This window comes from Podarcis cretensis, assembly GCF_951804945.1.
Source record: "Podarcis cretensis genome assembly, chromosome: 17".
NCBI classification, from domain to species: domain Eukaryota; kingdom Metazoa; phylum Chordata; class Lepidosauria; order Squamata; family Lacertidae; genus Podarcis; species Podarcis cretensis.
The window spans coordinates 34,461,212-34,484,482 of NC_137187.1; the positions used below are offsets into that span (position 1 = coordinate 34,461,212).

The 23,271-nt window shown below is 43.1% G+C and overlaps 1 protein-coding gene across 7 annotated transcripts in view; it reads right to left on the reverse strand.

Annotated features, from left to right (window-relative positions):
* Positions 1-23,271, reverse strand: part of VAV1 (vav guanine nucleotide exchange factor 1) — a 74,854-nt gene that overhangs the window by 26,034 nt on the left and 25,549 nt on the right. For 6 of the 7 annotated variants that reach the window (XM_079960015.1, XM_079960012.1, XM_079960011.1 and 3 more), the window contains exons 3-16: positions 20,818-20,876; positions 17,973-18,038; positions 17,468-17,576; positions 16,252-16,347; positions 15,604-15,672; positions 10,454-10,557; positions 9,673-9,772; positions 6,969-7,064; positions 6,377-6,445; positions 5,533-5,619; positions 4,619-4,704; positions 2,363-2,495; positions 2,031-2,140; positions 1,532-1,633 (exon numbers count right to left, since the gene is read on the reverse strand). In XM_079960015.1, the coding sequence (XP_079816141.1) occupies positions 1,532-1,633; positions 2,031-2,140; positions 2,363-2,495; positions 4,619-4,704; positions 5,533-5,619; positions 6,377-6,445; positions 6,969-7,064; positions 9,673-9,772; positions 10,454-10,557; positions 15,604-15,672; positions 16,252-16,347; positions 17,468-17,576; positions 17,973-18,038; positions 20,818-20,876 (1,286 nt within the window). Of the gene's footprint in view, positions 1-1,531; positions 1,634-2,030; positions 2,141-2,362; positions 2,496-4,618; positions 4,705-5,532; positions 5,620-6,376; positions 6,446-6,968; positions 7,065-9,672; positions 9,773-10,453; positions 10,558-15,603; positions 15,673-16,251; positions 16,348-17,467; positions 17,577-17,972; positions 18,039-19,176; positions 19,338-20,817; positions 20,877-23,271 lie in introns of those variants that run through there. The other variant, XM_079960017.1, reaches the window with a different exon arrangement.

Sequence of the window (23,271 nt, forward strand, 5' to 3'; positions counted from 1 at the left end):
GCAAGCCTGAGGTCTTACAGGGTCTCCTGCTGCTAGGCACTAAAGCTCAGGTGTTGTGGTTCCAAATAATGCCTGATGTGATCCAAATCTCCATGTTCCACAGTGAGAAAACCTTTACATGGGCTATCCTAACATTAATAACTCCATTAGCATTTAAAATAGATATAGATAAACATTTTGAATGTTGCTATATGTATTGTATTGCAATGTCACGTAGTGTTGTGCATTGTTAGGTATGGTAGATTGTAGTGAATGGTGAATTGTTGTGTAAGTTATTGTTGAGTGTTAAATAAAGTGGGTTTTTTTTTTTAAAAAAAAAAGCATTTAATTTCACTTCTAAAGGTGGGATCACATAAAACTGGCAGCTATATTATTAAGATAGTTGTCCCTTCTACCAGAAAGGAATGCCAGATCAAGCTGTTGGACTATGCCGAAATGGCAAAACTGACTGGAAGACTCAGGAACCAAGAAGACCTAAACTTCAATAAAGAATGGGGAAAATTTATAATTTATCTAGGAGATCACTGTAAAGAGATGAACACACTAGCAGGATTTTAATAACATTTGTAATGTAACGAATATTATGGACAAGATGGAAAGATACAAAATATGGATTGTGGAAAAATATGCAGTTAAGAGGGTGTACGATAGGACTCATGGAGGGGAAGGTGGGAAGTCCAGAGATTTGGAGAAATCTCTAAATATGGATATGCAATTTGAATTGTTATAAATTAATATTTGAAAAACCAAATAAAAATTACTATGCAACAAAAGAGATACCGTATTGGCCCGAATATAAGCCTCACATGAATATAAGCCGCACCTTTAAAATTAATGGGGAGGAAAGAAAAAAAAGACAATACCCACGGAGGAGTGGGGGCCGAGGGGGGCCAAAGAGGCAGTGCCTTCCGTCCAGCGGCAGTGATGGTAGGCAGCAGCTTCTAGAGCAGCCTTTCTCAACCTGTGGGTCCCCAGATGATGCTGAACTACAATTCCCATCACCCCGAGCTAGCAAGGCCAGAGCTCAGGGATGATGGGAGTTGAAGTCCAACAACATCTGGGGACGCACAGGTTGAGAACCACTGTTCTAGAGGGTCAGCACCACATGGCCCCCCAATGGGATGGGCAGAGAGAGGCGGCTGCTGGTGGGACTCATGCGGCCCTCAGCGGGATAAAGCCAGGCAGCACCTCGGACTAGCGCCAGTCCCAGCACACTAACTGCATCTCTTGTTCCTCCTCCTAGCAGACCTTCTCGCTCTCTCGTCCACACTCCTCCCTCCCTTCCTCCTCCTCGCCGCCTTCTGGCTCCCTCTCAGGAACCCCCTCACCGTGCCGCCATCTTGAAAGCCAACCCAGCCCAAACCAGCCACCATCCAGGGACAATCCTGCTCCAAGCCATTTTTTGTAAGGTCGCGAATATAAGCCACACTTTTCACTGTCAGAATTTGGGGGGAAAGTGTGGCTTATATTTGGGCCAATACGGTAGTTGTCCCTCCTGTATGGCTTGGGTAGAGTGGGATGGGATATGTACCTCAGCAGCATCTGGCAGGCTTTGCAGGAGGTGGTATCCTCAAAGGAATACATCTGGAACTCGTGTCTATTTGCTGTAGCATTTTCAGGGTAGATATTGGAGCTGCACCAGAAATTGAGAAAGAGGGAGTCAGCAGGTTACAACAATGGTGGCTACATCAAATTCACAAGCTTATGGACTGTTTGTTTGGAGGCAACACAGAATAAAGACATCATTGTGTCAAGAACAGGTTGCAGAAAACACCCACAACAAAACACCACCCTGGATGGGCCCTGGGTGTCCATCCCAGCCCATTCGAAAGATTCAGATTCTTACATCAAATCTGCCAATTTTGCACATTTCTTCTGGTAATATTATGGTCAAGCTCCAGTGCTGCAGAATCATGGTACTGTCATGGAAATGTTCCAGTGACTAGAATGGAACTGCAGCCAGACTGCAACAGTCTTGGGATTGTAAAGGATAGCATACAACAGGGGCAGGAGTAGAAGTGTAGACCTACAGGGCCATTTCAAATTGTTCCATCCATTTCTTCTTCAGCTCCCGCGTCTTAAAGTACAGTTCGAAGCCCGAGCAACCATTAAGCTCGATTAGGACAAACATGTGAGTCCACTGTCAAGAAGAAAGAAAAGGGGAATAACAGATTAGCATAAAATCTTGGCTGGGCCATATTTATTGACATGGACTCCTTTGATCCCTCTTAGTCCCATTTGGGAAGAATGGGAAGAACAGAGTTCTGTTCTGGGGTGGAGGTGTCTGCTGAATTAAGGCCGCAACTCCCATTCCCTTCTCAGCCCCCCCAGCCTAGCCCCCAAATGCATACCCAAACACTACCTTCTTGTTGTCTTTCTCTACAGAAGAGTCATCTCGGATCTGGTAGCTGGACAGATCGACAAATTTCTTCATATCGTATGAATCTCCTTTCCGTTTGCAGATTAGCAGGGCTTTGTCCAGGAGGAAAGCATACCTGCAAGACAGTTTTAACTTGAGACCTTCCAACAAGGGTGAGATAAAGGTATCATACCCACTTCTGTTTGTCCCATGTCTAGAAAAGGAAGCTTTTACCTCTTTACAGGTCCATCACATGTGATAAAAATTCCCTTCCTTTTCTTTACATTTCCAACACTCTTTATTTCTTGTCCTATACATTTTAGCAAGTTTGGTTGGTGTTGAATACCACCTATACATCATTTACTGGGAAATGATATATAATGAGTTGAAGAAAATGTATAAAAATACTTTTGTTAAAAACCTGGAAGCCTTTTTACCAGGAATAGTGGGGGGATGAAATACCAAAGGGAGATAAAAAAAAAATTATGTATGCAACAACTGCAGCAAGAATTGTTTTAGCCCAAAAAGGGAAAGAAAAAGAAATACCAACAAAAGAAGAGTGGCAGATTAAGATGATGGACTTTGCAGAATTGGCGAAACTGACAGGGAAAATCCGAAACCAGCACGATCAAGCATTCCAAAAAGACTGGAGTAAATTTATACAATATTTGAAGGACTATTGCAAGCAATTAACAACACTAGCAGGATTGTAAGAGGACTTATAATGATAGTTGTTTTTACCTTTTTACCTTTATTTAAAAACTGTTACATTCAGAATGAGTGACGTGTAAACTGGAAAATGTATAAATGCTATGATATAACTTTGAAAACCAACAAGCGGGAGGGAGGGGAGTCGATAAGATCTTGAGAGCAAAAGAAGTTAAATGTACAATAACGATGTGTTTAAATATTATAAAATGTAAACTTAATAAAAATATATTTTTTAAAAAATAGAAAGCACAAGTTGAATAGGTTTCCCACTTGTTCCATGCTTTCTAGGCAAGGGGGCCAAGTGGTTTTACGTTTGGCCTGCCACTTTCCCTGGCAAAATACCCACTGTTTACTGCTGAATTAGAACAAAGCTCAATCTGCAACCCCCCCCCCCAATTTCCTTTTGTTCTGATTCAGTGGTAAACAGTGAATTTTCCCTGGAGGAAAGTGGTGCAATCGGAGAAAGTGTGGAAGAGCCCATAAAAAGCATGCATTTTATAATCTTATTATGCAGTCTCCTGCACTGAATGCAGTTAACAAACAACCTTGCTTTGTTTAGGCTTCCCTTGGTAATATTTTTGGGTGCTATCCAAAGCTGCAGTTTTCTTTTTGAGGCAAACCTCTGGCTCTACTGTGCACTGAATGTCGTCTCTGCTTGAGCACATAAGACTAGGATGCCACCGATAAATCTGCCATTGAAAACCACAAATGAGATGAACTATTATAATTATGGGTGAATGCAGACATGCATCTTGGTGCATGCTGAAGCTGGACGTAGCTCAGACGAGGAAACAGCAGCAGACAGTGAATGTGAAAGTAGTTGCAAAAACCAAACCATGTACAATTAGGGAGTTTGTGGGCCAAGAAAACATTGGGCTGCTTCAACAAAGGGCTTATCCACACTTATTTTTCCTCCACACTTACCAGACAGCCTGTGCTTTAAAGTCCTGTGTCTGAGCACTATTTCGTTTGTTCCAGAGCTTTCCTCGCGAAAACCTGCCATATAACACTGAATTGGAGCAAACAGCAATCCACAGAAAAATCCGAAATGCTGTTTGTTGCGCTTCAGAGCAGGTTTGTTGTGTTTAAAGAGCAGGTTTTCATGGGGAAAGCTGTGAGGTGAAAAAAAGATCTTGAAGTTTGCTAGGGGTCTTATCCAACCACTTAATATTGTCTTTTCTTCACTGCTGACACCCTATTTAAAACCTGTGCTGTGTTATGAAAATCCTGGGCCCCACACTAGGCAAACCAAGAAGTGTCTAAGTAATAAATTCCTAGGGAAATATTAGCAGACCACACCAGAGCCATATCATGAAAAGCACCAACCCTAGCCCCCACCAACCTTGTTAGCCTGTTTGATAATCTGGCCCTGTTCAGAACAGCCTCTGTTTCCACTGCTGGAAAATAAATAACCAAACCAAGTACAGGGCCAAGTATGGATACTTATTAAACTTTTCCATGGACCACCTGAATGAAGCTCATAAACAATCAGCATTCAACAGACCAGAGTTTGAGAACCTCCTCTCTAGAGGATGTGCATGCCATCACCTGTCTATTTTTGAGCGCTTCTCCCCGCTGATGATCTTGAGCTCCCCGTCAATCTTCGGCCTGCCAAAGTGAGCCAGGGATTGTGTCTAGGGAGAAGGAGAATGTGTTCCTTTACAGGAGATCAACTGGCTGCATTCTGAAGATGCTTATTTAGAATTGGACCAAACTGTTATCACCCCCACCCTTGCCAGGCAACTTTGACAGGTGGATGGAGCCATCAAGCGACCTATTTTTGCCTGCATTGTTTGAAACTAAACCATGTGGGCAAAGTCACAACCTGCATAGCACGTTTCTTGCCAAGACCAGAGCATAGCACTCCACAAGAGCCAACCATCAGCTCATCAGCTGATCCTTGAAGCTTGGAAAATCCCATGCAAGCACTTTGCAAGACCCGATGATCCTCCAAAGGCAGGTGCTGGATATGGCAGGCAGTTCCTTTAAGAATTATGTGCCTTCATGTTAAGGAAAGCTTTTACAACCTTTTGTTCAGACAGTAGTTCATTCCAAAACTATATATGTCCCCGATAAGATTACAAATTTTGGAGATGGTAGGAGCGTAGGAGAAGACATATTACATATTTTTGGGGGGTGGGGAGAGTTCTGGAAGCAAACAGGGAGAACGGGGCATTAGCAGGAATAATTTTTGATTTGTTTACTTAAAGCTGTTAAGAATGGCAGCTTTGCAAAAGTGGGAACAAAAGGAATTCCAATAATCAAGATAAGAATGGGATATGATTGTTGATAGTATTATTTCTCTTTTCTCTCTCCTTTTTATTGTATCTAATTTATTTGTAACTGAAAATCAACAAAGTGAAAATTTATATTTTTCAGTCGATATGAAGGTACATGCTGGAGTCGAAAGACCTTATCAAAAACAAGAGAAGGTAGGCAAAATCTCTTGCCGCAACACTCACCAAGTTCTCAATGGAGAGCTGGAAATTAGTGATTTGTTTCAGTGTTTCATTGTCCCTCTTGACTTCATTCACACATTGAGCCAGATCCTAATGCAGGAAATAATGAATGAGATCTGATATTCGAAAATAAATGATCGGTTGGAGTACTTGCCAAAGATCAAAGAGGTAAGTGAGAGTTAAACAACAACAACAACAACAACAACAATGCAACAAATTCCTGGGCATGACCACCACATATGAAAGAAGGTTCCCACTTGTGATTTACATCTCCCACATTTGTTATTGTGGCTTTTGTTGATTTTAGTGATGTATGCTGCCTGCAGTCTTCTGTCCACTGACATGAGAGTAAGTCGCATCGAGAACCTCGCTTAATTGAAATAAGCAGCAGAGTTGTTTACTTAGTACTACAACAACATTACTCACAAGGGAGGAGTTTGAGAACCTAGGCACCCCCCACGTGACCCCCTAGTGCCCCACCAGGTCTAGGTTCCATATCTTCTGTTGCTTGCTATAAACTGGAATAAGAGATGGAACCATGGGAAAGAGCTGTATTAGACCTAGAGTACATGCTTTGCATGCAGATAAAATAAAATAAAAATACTCAGCTTTAATGCTCAACATTTCAAATACTATCTCAAGCATCAGGGCTGAGAAAGATTCTCTCCTGGAATTCAGATTATGGCCATGGGACTATTCCCCCACCCAACTGACAAATACACAAGCAAATATCCTCAGGTGGCCTAGATGGGTGTACAGCCTCCCTTTGTCACGGGACCCCAGAAATTCTAAGGCTGCAAACACGATACATTCCCTAGAATCTGCCTAGCCCTAGAATATGTCTCACCCGCATAGCATCTAGCGCAAGCCGCAGATTCTCCTTTTCTGTTGGGTCCACTGTGTATTTGGTCAGCTCCTGGCGGGAGAGAGGAGGCAGAGAAAAATGAACAAACTTCTGCATTTGGGTGATAAAATAGCCAAAGTAATCTTCACTACATGCTAACATTCGTATGTCAGCATCACTACTGAGAGCTGAAACCGATACTTTTTGCCAGTAAAGAGTTGCTGAGTCCAGTGCAGAATTTCGAATTACATCAGCACAAAGAGGAAGCTCACGTTCCAGGAAGCTCACTTTTCCTACAGCTGGAGCCTATAAATAGGAGTCCCAGAGATAGGGATGTCTTGCCCAAACAAACAAACAGTAGGGTTCTTGGCTCCCAGCTTGCCTTCTTTCACTCACTATGCTTTAAACACCTTCCTGATCTAGAGGCAGAAAGAACCCTAGAATTGGCTCACTCTAACTGGAATTTATCCAGCATGAACTTGGTCAAAATGAATAGAGGCTGCACAGAAGACAATTGTGCCATAAACCTTCAGAGCAATACTCCCCTTCCTTTTTCTTTTCCCTGGCGTTACATAATCTGATCAATGTTTGTTACCTGTAGAAGCAGATGATATTTCAGTACCCGTTGCATGGGTACCATGAGGAGGTCTCGCAGGCTGAACCGGCCATTATTGGCTCGTTGCGAACATTCCTAAAAGGCAGAAAATTGGAGTGAAGTTCTAGAAAAACAGCACTGTTCGTAATGCTTGCTTTGTTTACATATATACAAGCCGACTATTGGAAATAAGGAGATTCCTAAAAACAGGGATCGATTCATCCTACACTGAATCCACTGAGGGTGAGTTGTGAGCCTCCAAAAGTGGGATCCCAGGTTCAGCTAACTCCATTTCTCACTTTTTCTCTCATATATATATATATATTTCTGTTTTACAATTTAGAATATTCATTTAGACAACCTTAAAATATCAGTGATTTCCCTTCTTCTCTTTCCATGCTTCATTTTGCATAGCATAAATCCCTGCATATTTTATATAAACTAAACCATTCAGTATTCCATTGTTACTTCCATCAAAACTTATTTACACTGTTGAATTTATCATAATGCTGCCAATGTTTTCAAGTGTACACAATTACCCCCCATATATTCAATGAACATTTTCCAATCTTCTTCAAACAAATTTTCTTCTTGTTCTCTTATTCTGTAAGTTAGATCAGCAAGCTGCACATATTCCAACAGTTTAAGCTGCCATTCTTCTTTGGTTGGGACCTCATTCATTCTCCATTTTTGGGCTAACAAAAAATGGGCCGCCGTAGTGGCGTACATAAATAACCGTTTTTGACACCTAGGAATTTCCATCCCTCTCTTTCACATTCAAACTGCTGAATGTGACTTAGGGCTCATCCACACTTATGCTTCTCCCTAGAAAGCAGGCGCCCAAGAGGTTTTCGGCTTGTTCCATTGCTTTCCCCAGGAAAACCCACTCTTTACCACTGAATTGGAACACATGTCCATCTGCAGAAAACCCCGGGGGGAAAGAGACAGGACAAACTGAAGTGTAGACAAGCCCTAAGCAATTTCCTTGCCCCTTTCCACTCAAAAGTGTTACCTGAAGGGATTACTTCACTGTCAATGTCCATTTAAATTTTTGTTGTTATTAAATCCTGGCTGACCTGCTACTAGAGTAGACAGAGGATTCTGAGAAAGATGGGAATGGAGCGGAAATGGCTTTTCTGTCCCGGAGTGGAAAACCATGCAACTGGTATTCACTGTTGTTGCTTCAGTCCACAAACTGTCAAAGCAGATCACTTCCCCCCTCCTGGCCCTTATTAGCATTGTGTTTCCTTTACATTGAAACGAGTGGGGTGGAATAATGAAATGAAACGTAATTCACATAAATTACAGAAGTCTCGATTTTGTCACAGTGGACAGTGGGATGTACAATGTAGTTTTGGCAAAAGATGAGGGGAGGCAGGACAGAGACTGCACTGAGTGTGACAAACATGGGGTGGAACAGAAAAGGATGCCTTCTTAACGTCTGTACTCACTTGCAGGCCTTTTCTTTAGCAAGGGGTCAACAGCCAGCATCCGTAACAAGTCACTGATTTTAGGAGGTCTGCTTTTCAGTTCAATATAGGTTAAATGTGGCTTACAAAGAAGGGTCTAGAGCCCAGCTTCCAGTTTGCTACCATAGCAAATCAAATGTTAAAACGTAAATATTGTCATTGCATAATACTTTTGTTTTCATCCATTGCAAAGCTAGGAGCACCTAGAACTACTGAAACCAATGGGCTTAGGTGTACTTAACCAGGGGCACCGACTGTGGCCCCAGGTTGCACCATGATGACATGTCATGCCGTGACATCATCATGATGTCACATTGCGACATCGTCATGATGTCATGTTGCGACACCATGATGGCACCAGAAGTCAGGTTCTGAGGTCTTGCAAGGCTTTGGACAGCATCTCTGAGGACTCAGACATCACTTCCGGTGCTCTGTGAGGCACTGGACGTTGAGGCGGGGGCACTGCAATGTGGGTGCTGAGCACCCACAATGAAATTTTTATGGGTGCTCGGGCCCCCCTATAGTTGGTGCCCCTGGGAAATTAACGGACAGACTTTGGGAATGTTTTGTACGGAGGTATAGAAATTGCGTGTGTCTATTTTGATATGGCTCTTAGAGGAGTGTAAAATCCACACAAGATATAACATTTGTTTTCAACCCGCTTGTGGAGACTACCAGAGATCACAAAGAAAGGAATATATGATGACAACAAGAAGATGAGGAAAATAACAAAGAGAAGATTGAACAGAACTGTGAATACTATTTTGACAGAACTGTGTACATTAAAGCAGCAGCAAGAGAGATGTTTGGATCCCTTTCTGAGCTCGAAATATGGGTACCCCCAACAAAATTTTAAAAATTGGCTGTGCAATTTGGAATTAATGTGATTTGATTGGCCTGTTAATAAAAATTATTTGAAAAGAAAAAAAATATATAGTTGGTGCCCCTGTGCCTAACTCTGCCCTGGATTGGATTGGCTGTTTTATTATTAGGGCTTCAGTTTTAAGCCGGGTGATTTACAGCACTACATTTTAATACCATTGCGCTGCCCAGTTGTGGCATGTGTCCTATAATGTGAGGTCCCAAACACAGAATACATCACGTCATAATACAATTGGAACAGGCTGAGGAAAACAGTAATCTCTACTGCTGGGATCCATGGATAAGAAAGTTTAGCAGCAAGCTGGTATATGGTGGGAGTCCAGCACATGAATGTCAAAGAGCATTTTCCTCACCTCCAGTCTCATGCGTACATCCACACTGGTATTGGCCACCTGGTCTAAGTGCTTTGTGGCGGATTCCACCTGGCTGCAGTACCGACCATAGAGCAAGAACCTGCAGGCAAGCAGAAGAAGCTGGTGTGAATGGAGGTCCAGTGAGCTTTGGACAGACACCTGGTGCCAGGCTTCGGGGAAGTCTATCCCTCCCCTGGTGGCAGCAAGAAGCAGAGAAAAACAAGGAAGAGTTCTTACTAATGAGTTTATTCAATCAACATGGCAAGAGACCAGGAATGCAGTTTGTCTCCCGTTAATGGCGTTGCTCCAACTGAGCTCCTCCCCCTTCCCTTCCTAGCAACTGCAGTTCCCCTTATGGTGGCTGCTTGGGGCTAATTGTCTCTTGAGTCCTTTGCTCTTGCACCCTCAATGAACGCCGCGTTCTGGAAGAAGGGGGGTCAGAAATACTCTCCAGTGATAACGTGTCTGTCTCTGTCTCCCCCTTCTCTTCTCCCAACACCTCCCAGCTCTTCTGTTCACCTGTCTCTGAGCTGTGACCTTCCTCAAACCACTGCTGTAATTCAACACTCTTCTCTGGAAGCTTCAAGAGAAGGGGTTGGGTGATCTCCACCATTCCCCCACCTCAACCTCTTCACCTGGGCATGAACTGCACCCAAACATTGTTCAGGGGAGGTGCTGCATGGGTTTAGGTTGAAGAATCCAGGACTTACCTTTAACCAGGGTTCTGCCTGAGGCCACAATATTATCGGACACACACAATCATGCTGGAAGGGGGACTCACCTCTCCTTGTACTTGATGAACACCTGGTAGAGGTTCTGAGAGTTGCTAAAAGATAGGGCGCTCTTCAGATCCACCAGAAAGCACCGATGAACTTTCAAAAGTTCCTGATGCAGAAGGAAAACAGAGCACAGAGAAGAATGAGCTAACTAAAGAACAAGGACTCTGTAGGAGAATCTATACTCAAAACAGTGGTCATGGTTTTCAGAGCTCCGTAGAATCACTGCAGACACCCAGGGAACAATGCAGTCTCCAACACCACAGTTGTAGGAGGACTGAACGAGGGAATACAGTCGTACCTTGGATCCCAAACGCCTTGTGAGTCAAACGTTTTGGCTCCCAAATGCCACAAACCTGAAAGTGAGAGTTCTGGTTTGCAAACGTTCTTTGGAAGCCAAACGTCTGACACGGCTTAAGCGGCTTCCGATTGGCTCCTGCAGCCAATCGGAAGACACACCTTCGTTGTTGAATGTTTTCGGAAGTTGAACAGACTTCTGGAACAGATTCCGTTCGACAACCAAGGTACGACTCTAAGAGGACACTGATTGGGGCCACTCTGGGTTTTTTTGGAACTTTGTGCAAACATTACATTTATTCAGGTTCATGGGGAAACTGCAAAATAATTAAGGAAAGGGTTGCTGTTTCCATTCTTAAAGATAAATATTTCTTATAGGGGTGATCCCACTATGATCCATGTGAAAGTTATATAGTCTGTTGCTAACACCGGCAATTGCTATGGAAAAGTTTTGTGTGAAACTTTGTAAAGACAAGATTCCAGTTGTTGTTATTATATAGGTTTACCTTTTTGGTGTTGGCCCCAGATTTACAGAACTCCATTCTGTGTGAAATTAGGTAGGCTCCATCCCTCAACACCTTTATCTCTCTCTTTCTCTCTCTCTCTCTCTCTCTCACACACACACACACACAGCTGATTATTAGTGGGCAGTCTGCAGTTATGGGTTTTTGGGAGGAAAAAGGCACCCGAGACAAAATCAGAGGAACTCCAAAAACAATGAAAATAGTATGAAAGAGATTGATAAGTTGACAAACTTTCACAATGTAAAATGAAAATGAACACATATATGCAATTATAAGTGATGGTCACAGTTATGTAACAATTGCAACAACGACAACAATTTCTGCAAGCACTTTCAGCGAGGTTTCCTGGATTGCAACCTGTTTCGTGCTTCATCAGATCAAACTGAGTTTCTCACAGATGGCAACTGTAAATCCTATTTTAGCTTCTTGTTTACCTTTTCAAAACTATGTTCATCTTAAAATATAATACCATAAATAACTTTCAAAACTCTAGAAAGATTAAACTCTTGAAGATTAAAACGTTAGAAAGATTAAAACAAATTCTGAACTATTCCCATGCTGCCCTCACTCACGTCTTTACATGCAGGGCCCGCTCACCCGTCTGAAGATTTTCTACATTTACTTTCGGAGAAACAGACTGTGTGCAGAGATGGAGGCATTTTTAAAAGCCAAAACAAAACAAAACTCTGCTTGTCCCCTAGGCTATGCAGTCCCCGCAAACCCTGTGTCATCAACAAACTGGAACCAAGCTATTGGCTACCTCATGCATGCCTGGCTGTGCCTTTGTAGAAAAGGTTGGGGAGCTGTTGCCTGTGAAAGGACAAGGAAACCAGAGGCAACTGTGACTTGGGTGGGATCCCAACATCATGGCTTCAGTCTCTACTGAGTTCAGAAATGATGATCAAGCAGAAAAACTCTTGCCGGAATGAGTGACTTAACTTTACAAGTGAGTCATTCTGGCTGGAGAAGAAACGGCACATATATGCACATACCCTTTTGCATGAAATATTACAGAGGACCTAGCAGAGGAAGGAAGTCTAGGCCGCAAGTGAACTCAAATATGTAGCCTTGCAAGATGGAGATGACTGCAGTGAAATAAACAATCTGTCCTGAGGCTACCTGGCTTACAGTGAAGTAGGACTGTTCACAAATGTCCATGCTTTTAGTTGCACGCTGCAATCACAGCTAGGTGGGTGTTTTTCAGTTCCAGGGCGTTTCAGGAAAACCAATGCATTTGCACAAGTCTGGCAGACAAGGTAGAAGTGGGAGAGGGGCTGCATTGGTTCAAAGTGAAATGGTCTAGTATCCAGTCACAAAACAATTTTATTTTGTTTAATTAGCGGGATGTGTGTGTTTATAAGAACACCTAATTAAAATTGATTTTAAAAACTTTACTGTTCTCTTTTTTGTGGTTGGTTACTTAAAGCACCTTTTTTAGTGTCATCCTGCGCTCTTTATTTGAATGATCCCTTGTCTCAGAATATTCATAATGACAAATCTTTGTACAAGCAGATGTGCTATTGGAATGCATGTGCGGTGGAACTAAAATCTTCACTATATATCCAGAAACCACATTAAAGTATCCTCTGTGATATGTAAGGGGTCCTGTCTCAGATTACATGCTCCTACCTTAGCACTTCTAAAAATACTGGAGCCTGTCTCCTATCACCATAGCAGCCACCACTGCTGGGCTGATTTAGGTCTTTGCAAAATCTTCTGTGAAATGTCCTGACCTGGACCTTTCAGAAGCTTTGGATGAGAACTTAGCTATCCCACAGACCTTATGCTCCTCTAAATGTTATTACACAGTCCTCAGCAAATGTATAACACCCACCTCCATTTAAATAGATATTTCAAGAGAATATATGCATATTAAAATACAAAATTACCTAAGAATTTTGATTAAAAAGTACGAAGTTATGTGGGAAAGGTAAGGTAAAAAGTATGGTTAAGTCCACTCAAAGGTGACTATGTGTTGGGCTGGACTGAGGAGGAATGGTGGGGACTGCGCGCCCCTTCTCCTGAACCTTCCCAAGAATAGGAGGACTGTATAGATTTAGAACGGTGGTTTGCAGAAGGGCATAGTTCAAAGGCTGCAGAGGGGAGAAGCTGGGAAATATTGGGAGAGGAACAGCAGGAGGAAGAAACACTAGGGGAGAGACAGCTGACAGACTCGGTGTCTTTGGACAGCATTCCTGAGCCCCCCTCTCCCAGGACTAGGAGAGTAGTAGAACAGAAAGCTCAGAGGCAGAAAGCCCAGATCAGCCGGCGCATGGATGATGGAGGATAAAAGAGAATGAGGGGGTTGGGCTTTACTCAGAGCAATGTCATTATTGAATAGGGACTACATTCCTTTGTCTCTCTCTGTGAATACTGAATAAATTGTGTGGTAAGAACTCTTCTTGTTTATCTGCTTTTTTGGCTGCCCACAGGGGAAGGATAGGATTCCCTGAACCTCGACATTATGCGGTGTGGCATTTATCTTGCTTTCAGGCTGAGGGAATTGGCCTTTGTCCACAGACAGCTTTCCAGGTCATGTGGCTAGCATGATTAAACCACTTCTGGTGCAATGGAACACCGTGACAGAAACCAGAGCACACAGAAACGCCATTTACCTTCCTGCCACAGCGGTACCTATTTATCTACTTGCACTGGTGTGCTTTCAAACTGCTAGGTTGGCAGGAGCTGGGACAGAGCAATGGGAGCTCACGGATTCGAATTGCCAACCTTCCGACTGGCAAGCCCAAGAGGCTTAGTGGTTTAGACCACAGCGCCAACCGCTCCCCTTATGTGTGAATGAATGGAACTATGAGTAAAAACATGCAAAAATTACATAAGGTGAAAAGAGAAAGATATACCCACTTCTAGGTAAGCATGGGCTCATCTAGACTTCCTTTCTTGCCGTGTTTCTAGGCACAGGCCTGTGCTTTATAGCACTCTGTCTAAGCACTTTTTATTTTCCCTCAGCACTTTTCCTGTGAAAACCTGCTCTTTACTGCGAGCAAATGTCAATCCTCTGAAAACCTAAATTGCCTTTTGTTCCAATTCAGAATTAGGAACATTTTCTCTGTGTGGAAAGAACCAGGGCAAAAAAGAGGAAGGGGGGGGGGGGAGAACACAGACAAAGAGCTTTAAAGCACGAACCTGTGCCTAGGAAGCATGGGGCAAAAGGAAAATGTGGTTAAGACCAGTGAAGGGAAGGGCAAGTGTCTGGGAAGTTAGGAGGGAATTAAGAAACTTGTTTTTTATGCCCCCAAAAAGATGTTAGATTGTTTTTGTATGCCACTACAGCAGCAAGACTTTTACTAGCCAAAAATTGGAAATCGCAAGAGATACCAACAATAGAAGAATGGCAGATGAAGATGGTGGACTTTTTGGAGCTGGCCGACCTGACTGGAAGAATCCGCAACCAGAAGGAAGAGGAATATCAGGAAGATTGGAAGAAATTCAAAGAATATTTACCCAAATATTGTAATATAAGATAATTAGAAATCACTTGGAAGTATCAAATAGGCTTAGGATTAGATTAAGAATGAATTGCAAAGAATTAAGGATAAGAATACCAATAAAAGAGAAGAGGGTAGTAAATTGAAGGAGTTAATTTTATAAGAAATATGATTTTGGAGAACTGTTACAAGGTGATACAATGAAATTCAGTTAGGGGGGATTTGAGGAAGTCAGTTAACAATGAAATTTAAATTAGGTTATAAGTAATAAGTGTTTTTATTTGTCTTTTTTGTATTATAATGTGTTTTCTTTAGTGTGTTTTGTATGTTATTTCTGTTACAAATTTGGAAAATTAATAAAAAAAATTGGGGAAAAAGGAAACTTGTTTTTTACAATCTGAGCCAGAGAAGAACTGTAGTGTCCCAGACCTCACATAAGTCACAGAGCTTCACATCCTGAGCCAGGGAATTATGACTTTGGCAGCATCACTACTAAAAGTCACCAAGGCTTTTGTCACAAACTGGTTGCTATGTTAAACCAACCTACCGTATTGCCTCAAATATAAGCCACACCTTTAAAATTCAAGGGGGGGGGGAATATAAGCCGCTCCCTTAAAATTCTGCAGGCACTCACACCCGTTCTGTTTTACCGTATGTCTTTGTCAGCAGCGATATCGTAAAAGCTGATTTTTCTAAGGTCGTTAATTGAAGCCGCACTTTAACTTTTCACGGTCAGAATTTGGAAAAAAAGTGAGGCTTATATTCAGGCCAATACGGTAATTTTAGCACTTTGACAATGGACAACAGTAATGTGGGGCACTTAATATATCTAGAGCGGCTGGAGGAGTACCTAAAAAACGCAATGTGCCTGAAAGATTAGATTCTTACCTCAATGTTAATAAAAATATTCTCCAGGTCCTGTGGTTGCAGAAACAGCTGCAGAGGTTTCATGAAATGCTGGAAAGAGCATAACCAGGTTGAAACGATCCAGTAACAAGCACAATTCAAGGCGGCAAGATGCACATTGGCTGACGGGGGATGAATATACCATGCTGGGGAGAAATTTCTGCATGCCCAGTTTAGCACTATACATGCTGTGAGCAGAGGAAGAAGCCACTGTGAGGAGGGATCCTTCCCTCAATCTATCAGGCTGAGGGTCACGCTCCCCCTTCTTTGTCGCTACAAACAAAAGGTAGAACTAAGTAATGAATACATGGTGAGCAGCTGCCGCCAAAAACCTCAGGCCCATTTTAACATCTCCTTCCATAATCACTGGTGCAACTCAATTTGTGACCTGACGCCATCTGGCTGTGTGAGTTTCTCTGGCCCTGCTCCACATCACCCACAACTGCTGGCAGGAGCGAGGAAACTCACAGCACGACAACATCGCCTGGCGAGTTGCAAAAAGCAAGAAAGAGGAAGACAACCAGACAGGGAGGTGCTGCTTCTGTGGCCTCGAATAAGGCCTGAATGTGGGGAGAAATTCGGCCACCTGAACTGCTGTGAGAAGGGAGGAGGCGGAAGTGGCATAAGTACCTGGTGGATAGATTCTAGTGTACTTGTGTATTTCTCCTCTGTCTGTTGGATCTCCTGAAGGCAACATTTCCTCTTGTCCAGTTCAGTCATCCGCTGCTGCAAAACATACAACACAGTGGGGAACCATGTTATGAGATGAGTTGCTGTGGGTCAGTGGATGAAGCCTGGGCCCTGGACTCGGGTTCAAATGCATCACTCACTAGGCCGCCCTAATGATGTTAACAATGTTAATGGGTCAGGTGTTAAAAAGGGAGGTTCGCCTGGTGCCTTCATTATATACTTTTAGGTGCCAGGTAAAACGTTCCTCTTCGACCAGGCCTTAGACTGATTAATATCCTACAGCCTTTTAAATGTTTCTATGGGAAGGGTTGTTGTTAAGTTGTGGGTTGAAATAGCAGACGACACAGCGATTTCTCCAAAGCAGCTCTTTATTTTGTAAGCTGGAACAGAACTGAGCTGAGGAGCTCAGTCAGCCTGCTTATATAGAGCTCCAGAACAATGTAACTGTTGCCATTTTCTAAAACTATCCAATCACTGAACGCCACTTTTCGATCCTTCATTTGCATAACTATCTACAGTATCCCCCTGCTGGCCCAGGGTGAGAACTTCAGTACATAACAGTTGTGGTTATTGTTTTGTTGTTTTGGCTTAATTATCTTGTATTTTATTCTGTGAACTGCCCTAGATCTTTTCATGATAAATTTAATAAATCAATAAGAAATAAATAAAACAGGAATGACTCGTTTGCTTCTATTTAATCTTTCTAAAATGGCGACTAGGGACTACTCTACAGGGCTGCTGTGAAGATGAACAAGTTGCAGGCTGTAAAATGCTTGCTGTGTCTGAGAGATAAATCTGATAGATAAATCGGCCTGAAAGCAGAGATGAGCGTGGCACCCCATAGTCCAGGCACCCCCAAACTCAGCCCTCCAGCTGTTTCGGGACTACAACTCCCATCATCCCTAGCTAACAGAACCAGTGGTCAGGGATGATGGGAATTGTAGTCCCAAAACAGCTGGAGGGCCGAGTTTGGGGGTGTCTGCCATAGTCAAATTTGACTGGACTTAACCGTCCAGAGGTCCTTTACCTTTTCTACCCACATAAATCATGCAAAGTCTTTCTTTGACGAACTGCACAATGACTTTCTTCTGATGGTGGGTGGATCCGGCAGCAGTAATTGTGCCTTGCAATAGATCACCAACTCCTGGCCACTTACCGGCATGACACTTGGCTCTGACCTCATCAGATCCTCGTAGATGTCATCTCCTTCAGCCTCCTCATTTTCCACACAATCATAGAGGTCATCATCTTCCTCCATGGTGTCACTGGTGGAAAGGGAGAGAGAAAGAACTTTAGCCCTCCCACCCCTGACACGAGAGAAGGTAGATTTTGTTGGAATGAGACCCATGTGGCTTCAGTTGCCATGGGTCACGGGAGTCCGCCTCAAGTCGCTATCCAGACCGCCCTCAGTTACTTTCAAAGACCTGTATTCCTGAGAGAAGCTTATTGGCACAATGACGATCATTTTCCTGTCAATACTTCTGTGCCTTTAGCAATCGTAGAAGCAGCAGGAATTCAGGAGAAGGTTCTGCCAGCGTACAGTGATAGGAAAAAGATCCACTTGATCGTTTTCTGATGTCATGCATTCTTTCAAGGGAAAAGCAGCAACTTTTGGCATGAATGATTTCCCCCTCCCCTCCCAGAATGGTCTTGCTCCTTACTCAATCTGATCTGATAAGCCACTGTATATATCATCATCAGCGATGCTGTCCTCTGTAGGGAACGGCCTATAAAATAACAAAGATGGTTTAAGATCAGAATGTAATATCCACAAGCTACTCAAGTAACTGCAACTATATATCTGCCTATATAGATATTGCATTTATAGTGGTATCAGAGGATGCTTATTTCAGATGCTGCAGCCCCTTGCTTGGTAACTTCTTTTGGATGAACTTATCTGTCACCTAAAGGCTACAGATTGTCGGTAAAGTAAAAAGGTAAAGGTAAAGGACCCCTGACAGTTATGTCCAGTCGCGAATGACTCTGGGGTTGCGGTGCTCATCTTGTTTTACTGGCTGAGGGAGCCAGTGTTTGTCCGCAGACAGTTTTTCCAGGTCATGTGGCTAGCATGACTAAGCTGCTTCTGGCAAAACCAGAGCGGTACCTACTTGCATTTTGATGTGTTTTCAAACTGCTAGGTTGGCAGGAGCAGGGACTGAGCAATGGGAGCTCACCCCGTTGTGGGGATTCGAACCACCAACCTTCTTTTGGATGAACATCTGTCATCTAAGGCCAACACATTGTCGGCAAAGTAGCCACTGCCTAAGATTTATTGCGGACTTAGCAATAATATTTATTATTTGCAACTTCAGTGGTTGGTCTCTAGTCAAGGAAAATTTAAGGTACTGAGTGCCGTAAGCTTATTTGGCATACAGATAGCTGTGAACATATCTTCTCTTTCTGGCCCAGTTGTCAATAGAACTGGGCTGGAGTAGACCACGAAAAGGTTCATGGCTCCCCTCTTTGGTGAAGCCAAACTGGCACTTTGAGCAAGGCAGGGATGGGGAAAACCGAGAGGGAAATGGTGGTTTAAAACAACAGCAGAGTTTTGAATAAAGCAGGGATGGAGAGACACAGAGGAAATTGGTGGTTTTAAACAACAGCAGTAAAGCAGGAATGCAAATACGCTAGAGAGGAAAAAGTGATTTTAAACAGCAGCAGAGGTATGAGTAGATTAAGAAAGTGTTACAGGAATTCCAAGGTCTCATATTATTATTATTATACATGAGTATATAAACCACGTGTCTGAAACAATCCTGAAGTTATTTTGACTCTCTCAAAATATTTTGACTCTCCTAGTGACCTCAAATATTTCTCTGCAAGGAGGAAAGAAATGAAAAAGCCTCTCCATTGTGTTTTGCTTACCTGTCTTAAGGGCGTATGTGTGTATGAATAGGATGAGCCTGTGACCTGGATTCCGGAATTAAAGTATTTACCATCACAAAAGAATGGGTAGGCTGTCTAGCTAATGCAACCAGTGACCATTATCAGGTATCCTGGCAGACAAGATTTCTGCTGTAGACCGCCTCTTTCTGTGATGTATGTATGATGTTTTGGGGGGTGGTCTCTGGCTACAGGGTGAGCAACTTCCAAAGTCTATATAAGGGCTTGCTCACCATTGTTCTGGGTCCCTCCTGCCTCTTGCATGTGGTGAGTTGGGACCCTGTTGCAACAATTAATAAAGATCAGGCTTACTAGCTGCCTTGCTTCTCTCAATATTCTCTGGTTGGCCTCTGTTATTTTCTCCTTCCGATAGGAAACCTATGTAAGGACTCTATACGGGCCCTTGGATAACCCATAAGGGAACGGGAGCTGTCTTTTTCTTATAATGAAAGGGATGAGAGGAAGTGGCAGATTAAAACAAGGCTTGCCTGCAGCCAGGAGAAAGTTGGGGCGGGCTGTGTATGTTAGGCTTTTTGGTGTTAGTTTCTGTCGTACCCATTTCTGCTATTTCTCCTTGTTAAAATTTGTTGGTTATCTTTTTTATATATTTTTTAAAAAAAACAACCTGTATTGTCCCTCCACCCCTGATTTACTGAAACCTTTGCCATTGTTAAAAACCACAATTTTCACCTCAATGTTCCTCCACACCTACTCAAACTTCTGCTGTTGTTTGAGTAGAGAGAAGGGAGGAACAATCAAAACAGTGGTCTGTGTGCAAGGGAGTTTTTTTTTTTTTTTTTTTTAAAGAGATAGGAAAAAGGGGTTGGAGATGACAATACGGCCGGTGGGTGTGCGTGTGCACACAATCACAAAGGGGGTTGCACCACAGGAGAGAGAAGAGATGGCATGGAAATGGGGGATGATCTGCATGAAAGGGATTGTTGAGAAAAGCAGGAAGTAATTGTATGGGGTTGAAGAGGAAAACTGGGGCACGAAAGGGCCTGAAGGGGATGGTGGCTTAATAATTGGACTTACTAGATGTACTTTGTGGGAGGAGGAAGATGCAGGAGGTTACCATGGGGTGTGAAAGGGGGGTCTCACAAAAGAAGGCATGGACATGTGGTGCAGGTGAAAACTAGGGTGCAAAGCAGCACTGCAGAATACAAGAGAGAAGTGGCTTCAGAAACTAGGTTGGGAAGAAGAAGAGAAGAGCTTGGATTTAATATCCCACTTTATCACTACCCGAAGGAGTCTCAAAGCAGGTAACATTCTCCTTTCTCTTCCTCCCCCACAACAAACACTCTGTGAGGTGAGTGGGGCTGAGAGACTTCAAAGAAGTGTGACTAGCCCAAGGTCACCCAGCAGCTGCATGTGGAGGAGCAGGGAAGCGAACCTGGTTCACCAGATTACGAGTCTACCGCTCTTAACCACACCACCACAATGGAAGGTGACATGAGCTTCGCAGTTGCATGGGGTGGGAAGGAGAAACTCTGGGGGGGGCGTGTTAATGTGAGCAGAGATGGCAGGGGAGTAGAGTGAGCAAAGGTGCAGCCCCTAGTTTTACAACAGTTTCACAAAATGCCACATCCGTGTGAGACACGCATGAAAGCCAACTGCACTTACACGAACCCTTTGTTCTGAGCAACCTGTGTCCACGAAAGTATTGATAAGGTGTCAATCACCTACGTGGAAGAAGAGAGGGAGAGAGAGAAAAAGAGAGGTGTGTGGTCAGCAACATTGGACTTAATCTATGCATACTTGATTACAGTGGTACCTTGGGTTAAGTACTTAATTCGTTCCGGAGGTCCGTTGTTAACCTGAAACTGTTCTTTACCTGAAGCACCACTTTAGCTAATGGGGCCTCCTGCTGCTGCCGGAGAATGATTTCTGTTCTTATCCTGAAGCAAAGTTCTTAACCTGAAGCACTATTTCTGGGTTAGCGGAGTCTGTAACCTGAAGCGTATGTAACCTGAAGTGTATGTAACCCAAGGTACCACTGTATTGACTTTAAAACATTAATATTCCACAATGTTTTGTAGAGCCAAGGCAGCTTTTGTTGAAATGTCAAAAAGCAGAGCCAGTAATAACAACATACAGCAAAACAATAAAACCCGATGAAATAAACAGAAATTCAAGTTCATCCGAGAAACAGTCCCCAGTGTCAAGCCAGGGCATGCAGAGCCAGCCAGTGTAGATGGGGGAAATGGCACAAGATGAAGAGAGCTTTACTCAGTAGCCTGGGCTCAGGGAATGCTACTTTGCAGCTGGTTGTCCAGTTCTGGATTTCTTTTTAGAAACACTTCTAAAGCCTTTACAACGTAGAAAATAACTAAAAGGAAGAACATGATCTAATTGTTAATTGTTGTAGTGTATCACATTGTACTGTTAACATTATTTAGCTGACATGTTGCATAAATGCCAATGAAATTAGTCTATGTTTCCAGAATGTTTGCATATAAATTAAGCCTTTCCTGTTACCTTGACTATAATTACTTAAGGTACAATTGTTCCATTTTAATTTGACAGAAAACATTCCCATAAGGCTACTTAGGAGATGTCATGCTTGCTGTATTTGGGGTGGGGTGGAAGTAAGAGCTGCTTTAATTCCAGGGTTGCCATAGGTCCTCTTTTTCCAAGATATGCCCTCTTTTTCATGATAAGCATCATCATAGAGATCCATTGTTAAACATAGAAGTTGGCAAATGTGTCCTCTTTGTTGCTCTTCAAAATATGGCAACCCTAATCCGCACACATATAAATATGTTGTTGTTGTTTAGTCGTTTAGTCGTGTCCGACTCTTCGTGACCCCATGGACCAGAGAACGCCAGGCACTCCTGTCCTCCACTGCCCCCCGCAGCTTGGTCAGACTCATGCTGGTAACCTCGAAAACACTATCCAACCATCTCGTCCTCTGTCGCCCCCTTCTCCTTGTGCCCTCCATCTTTCCCAACATCAGGGTCTTCTCCAGGGAGTCTTCTCTTCTCATGAGGTGGCCAAAGTACTGGAGCCTCAGCTTCACAATCTGTCCTTCCAGTGAGCACTCAGGGCTGATTTCCTACTCAGAGACTATGAAGATGAAGGACAATGCCGGTTTCCTCAGTTTCCAGACGCCCCTTAAATAATAATTTCCGGAATGGTAGCAAACTGTTCCCTGGGGAGAGGGATTGACTGTTAAACCACTTTGAGAATTGTAGCTCTGTGAGGGGAATAAGCACCCTCTCAGCACCCTTAACAAACTACAGTTTCCAGGAGTCTTTGGGGGAAGCCATGACTTATTAAAGTGGTCTGATACTTTTAAAAGCATTTGCGGCCTCTGTTGTTTCCATTATTGCTACTGAGAACTGATGCAGCACAGTGACTCAGTGTGTGAGAAGGGAATCCCCCGCTTCAAATTTTACCTCTGACTAAGCCATGAATTCACAGGGCAAGCGATCAGCCTCAGCTCTCAACACTATTGGCAAGTCTTACAGGGCTGTTTAAAGAATTGCTAAGATAATGTGTGTGGAGTGCTTAAAATGTTTAAGAAAATCACTATATAAAGGGGCACAATCCAACCAAAATTAACCACTTTTAAGTCCTGTCAAACCGGACGCTGAGGTCCAGCGCTGAGGGCCTTCTGGCAGTTCCCTCGCTGCGAGAAGCCAAGTTACAGGGAACCAGGCAGAGGACCTTCTCGGTAGTGGCACCCGCTGTGGAATGCCCTCCCACCAGATGTCAAAGAGAAAAATAACTACCAAACTTTTAGAAGACATCTAAAGGCAGCCCTGTTTAGGGAAGCTTTTAATGTTTAATAGGTTATTGTATTTTAGTGTTTTGTTGGAAGCCGCTCAGAGTGGCTGGGGGGACCCAGCCAAATGGGCAGGGTATAAATAATAAATTATTATTATTATTATTATTCTGAAATCTCTCACTTAGATATGAAGAATGCTCGATTCCGGCTGGATTGTATTGTTATTCCTATATTAGTTCATTATTTTGGTACTTCATGTATCTGCAATAGGTGCCCCCTCTTTTCAGAATCTATGGCTCTACAGTGCCCCTTGCTCTTAAAAAGTTGATGCAAGTGTGGGGCTGAAA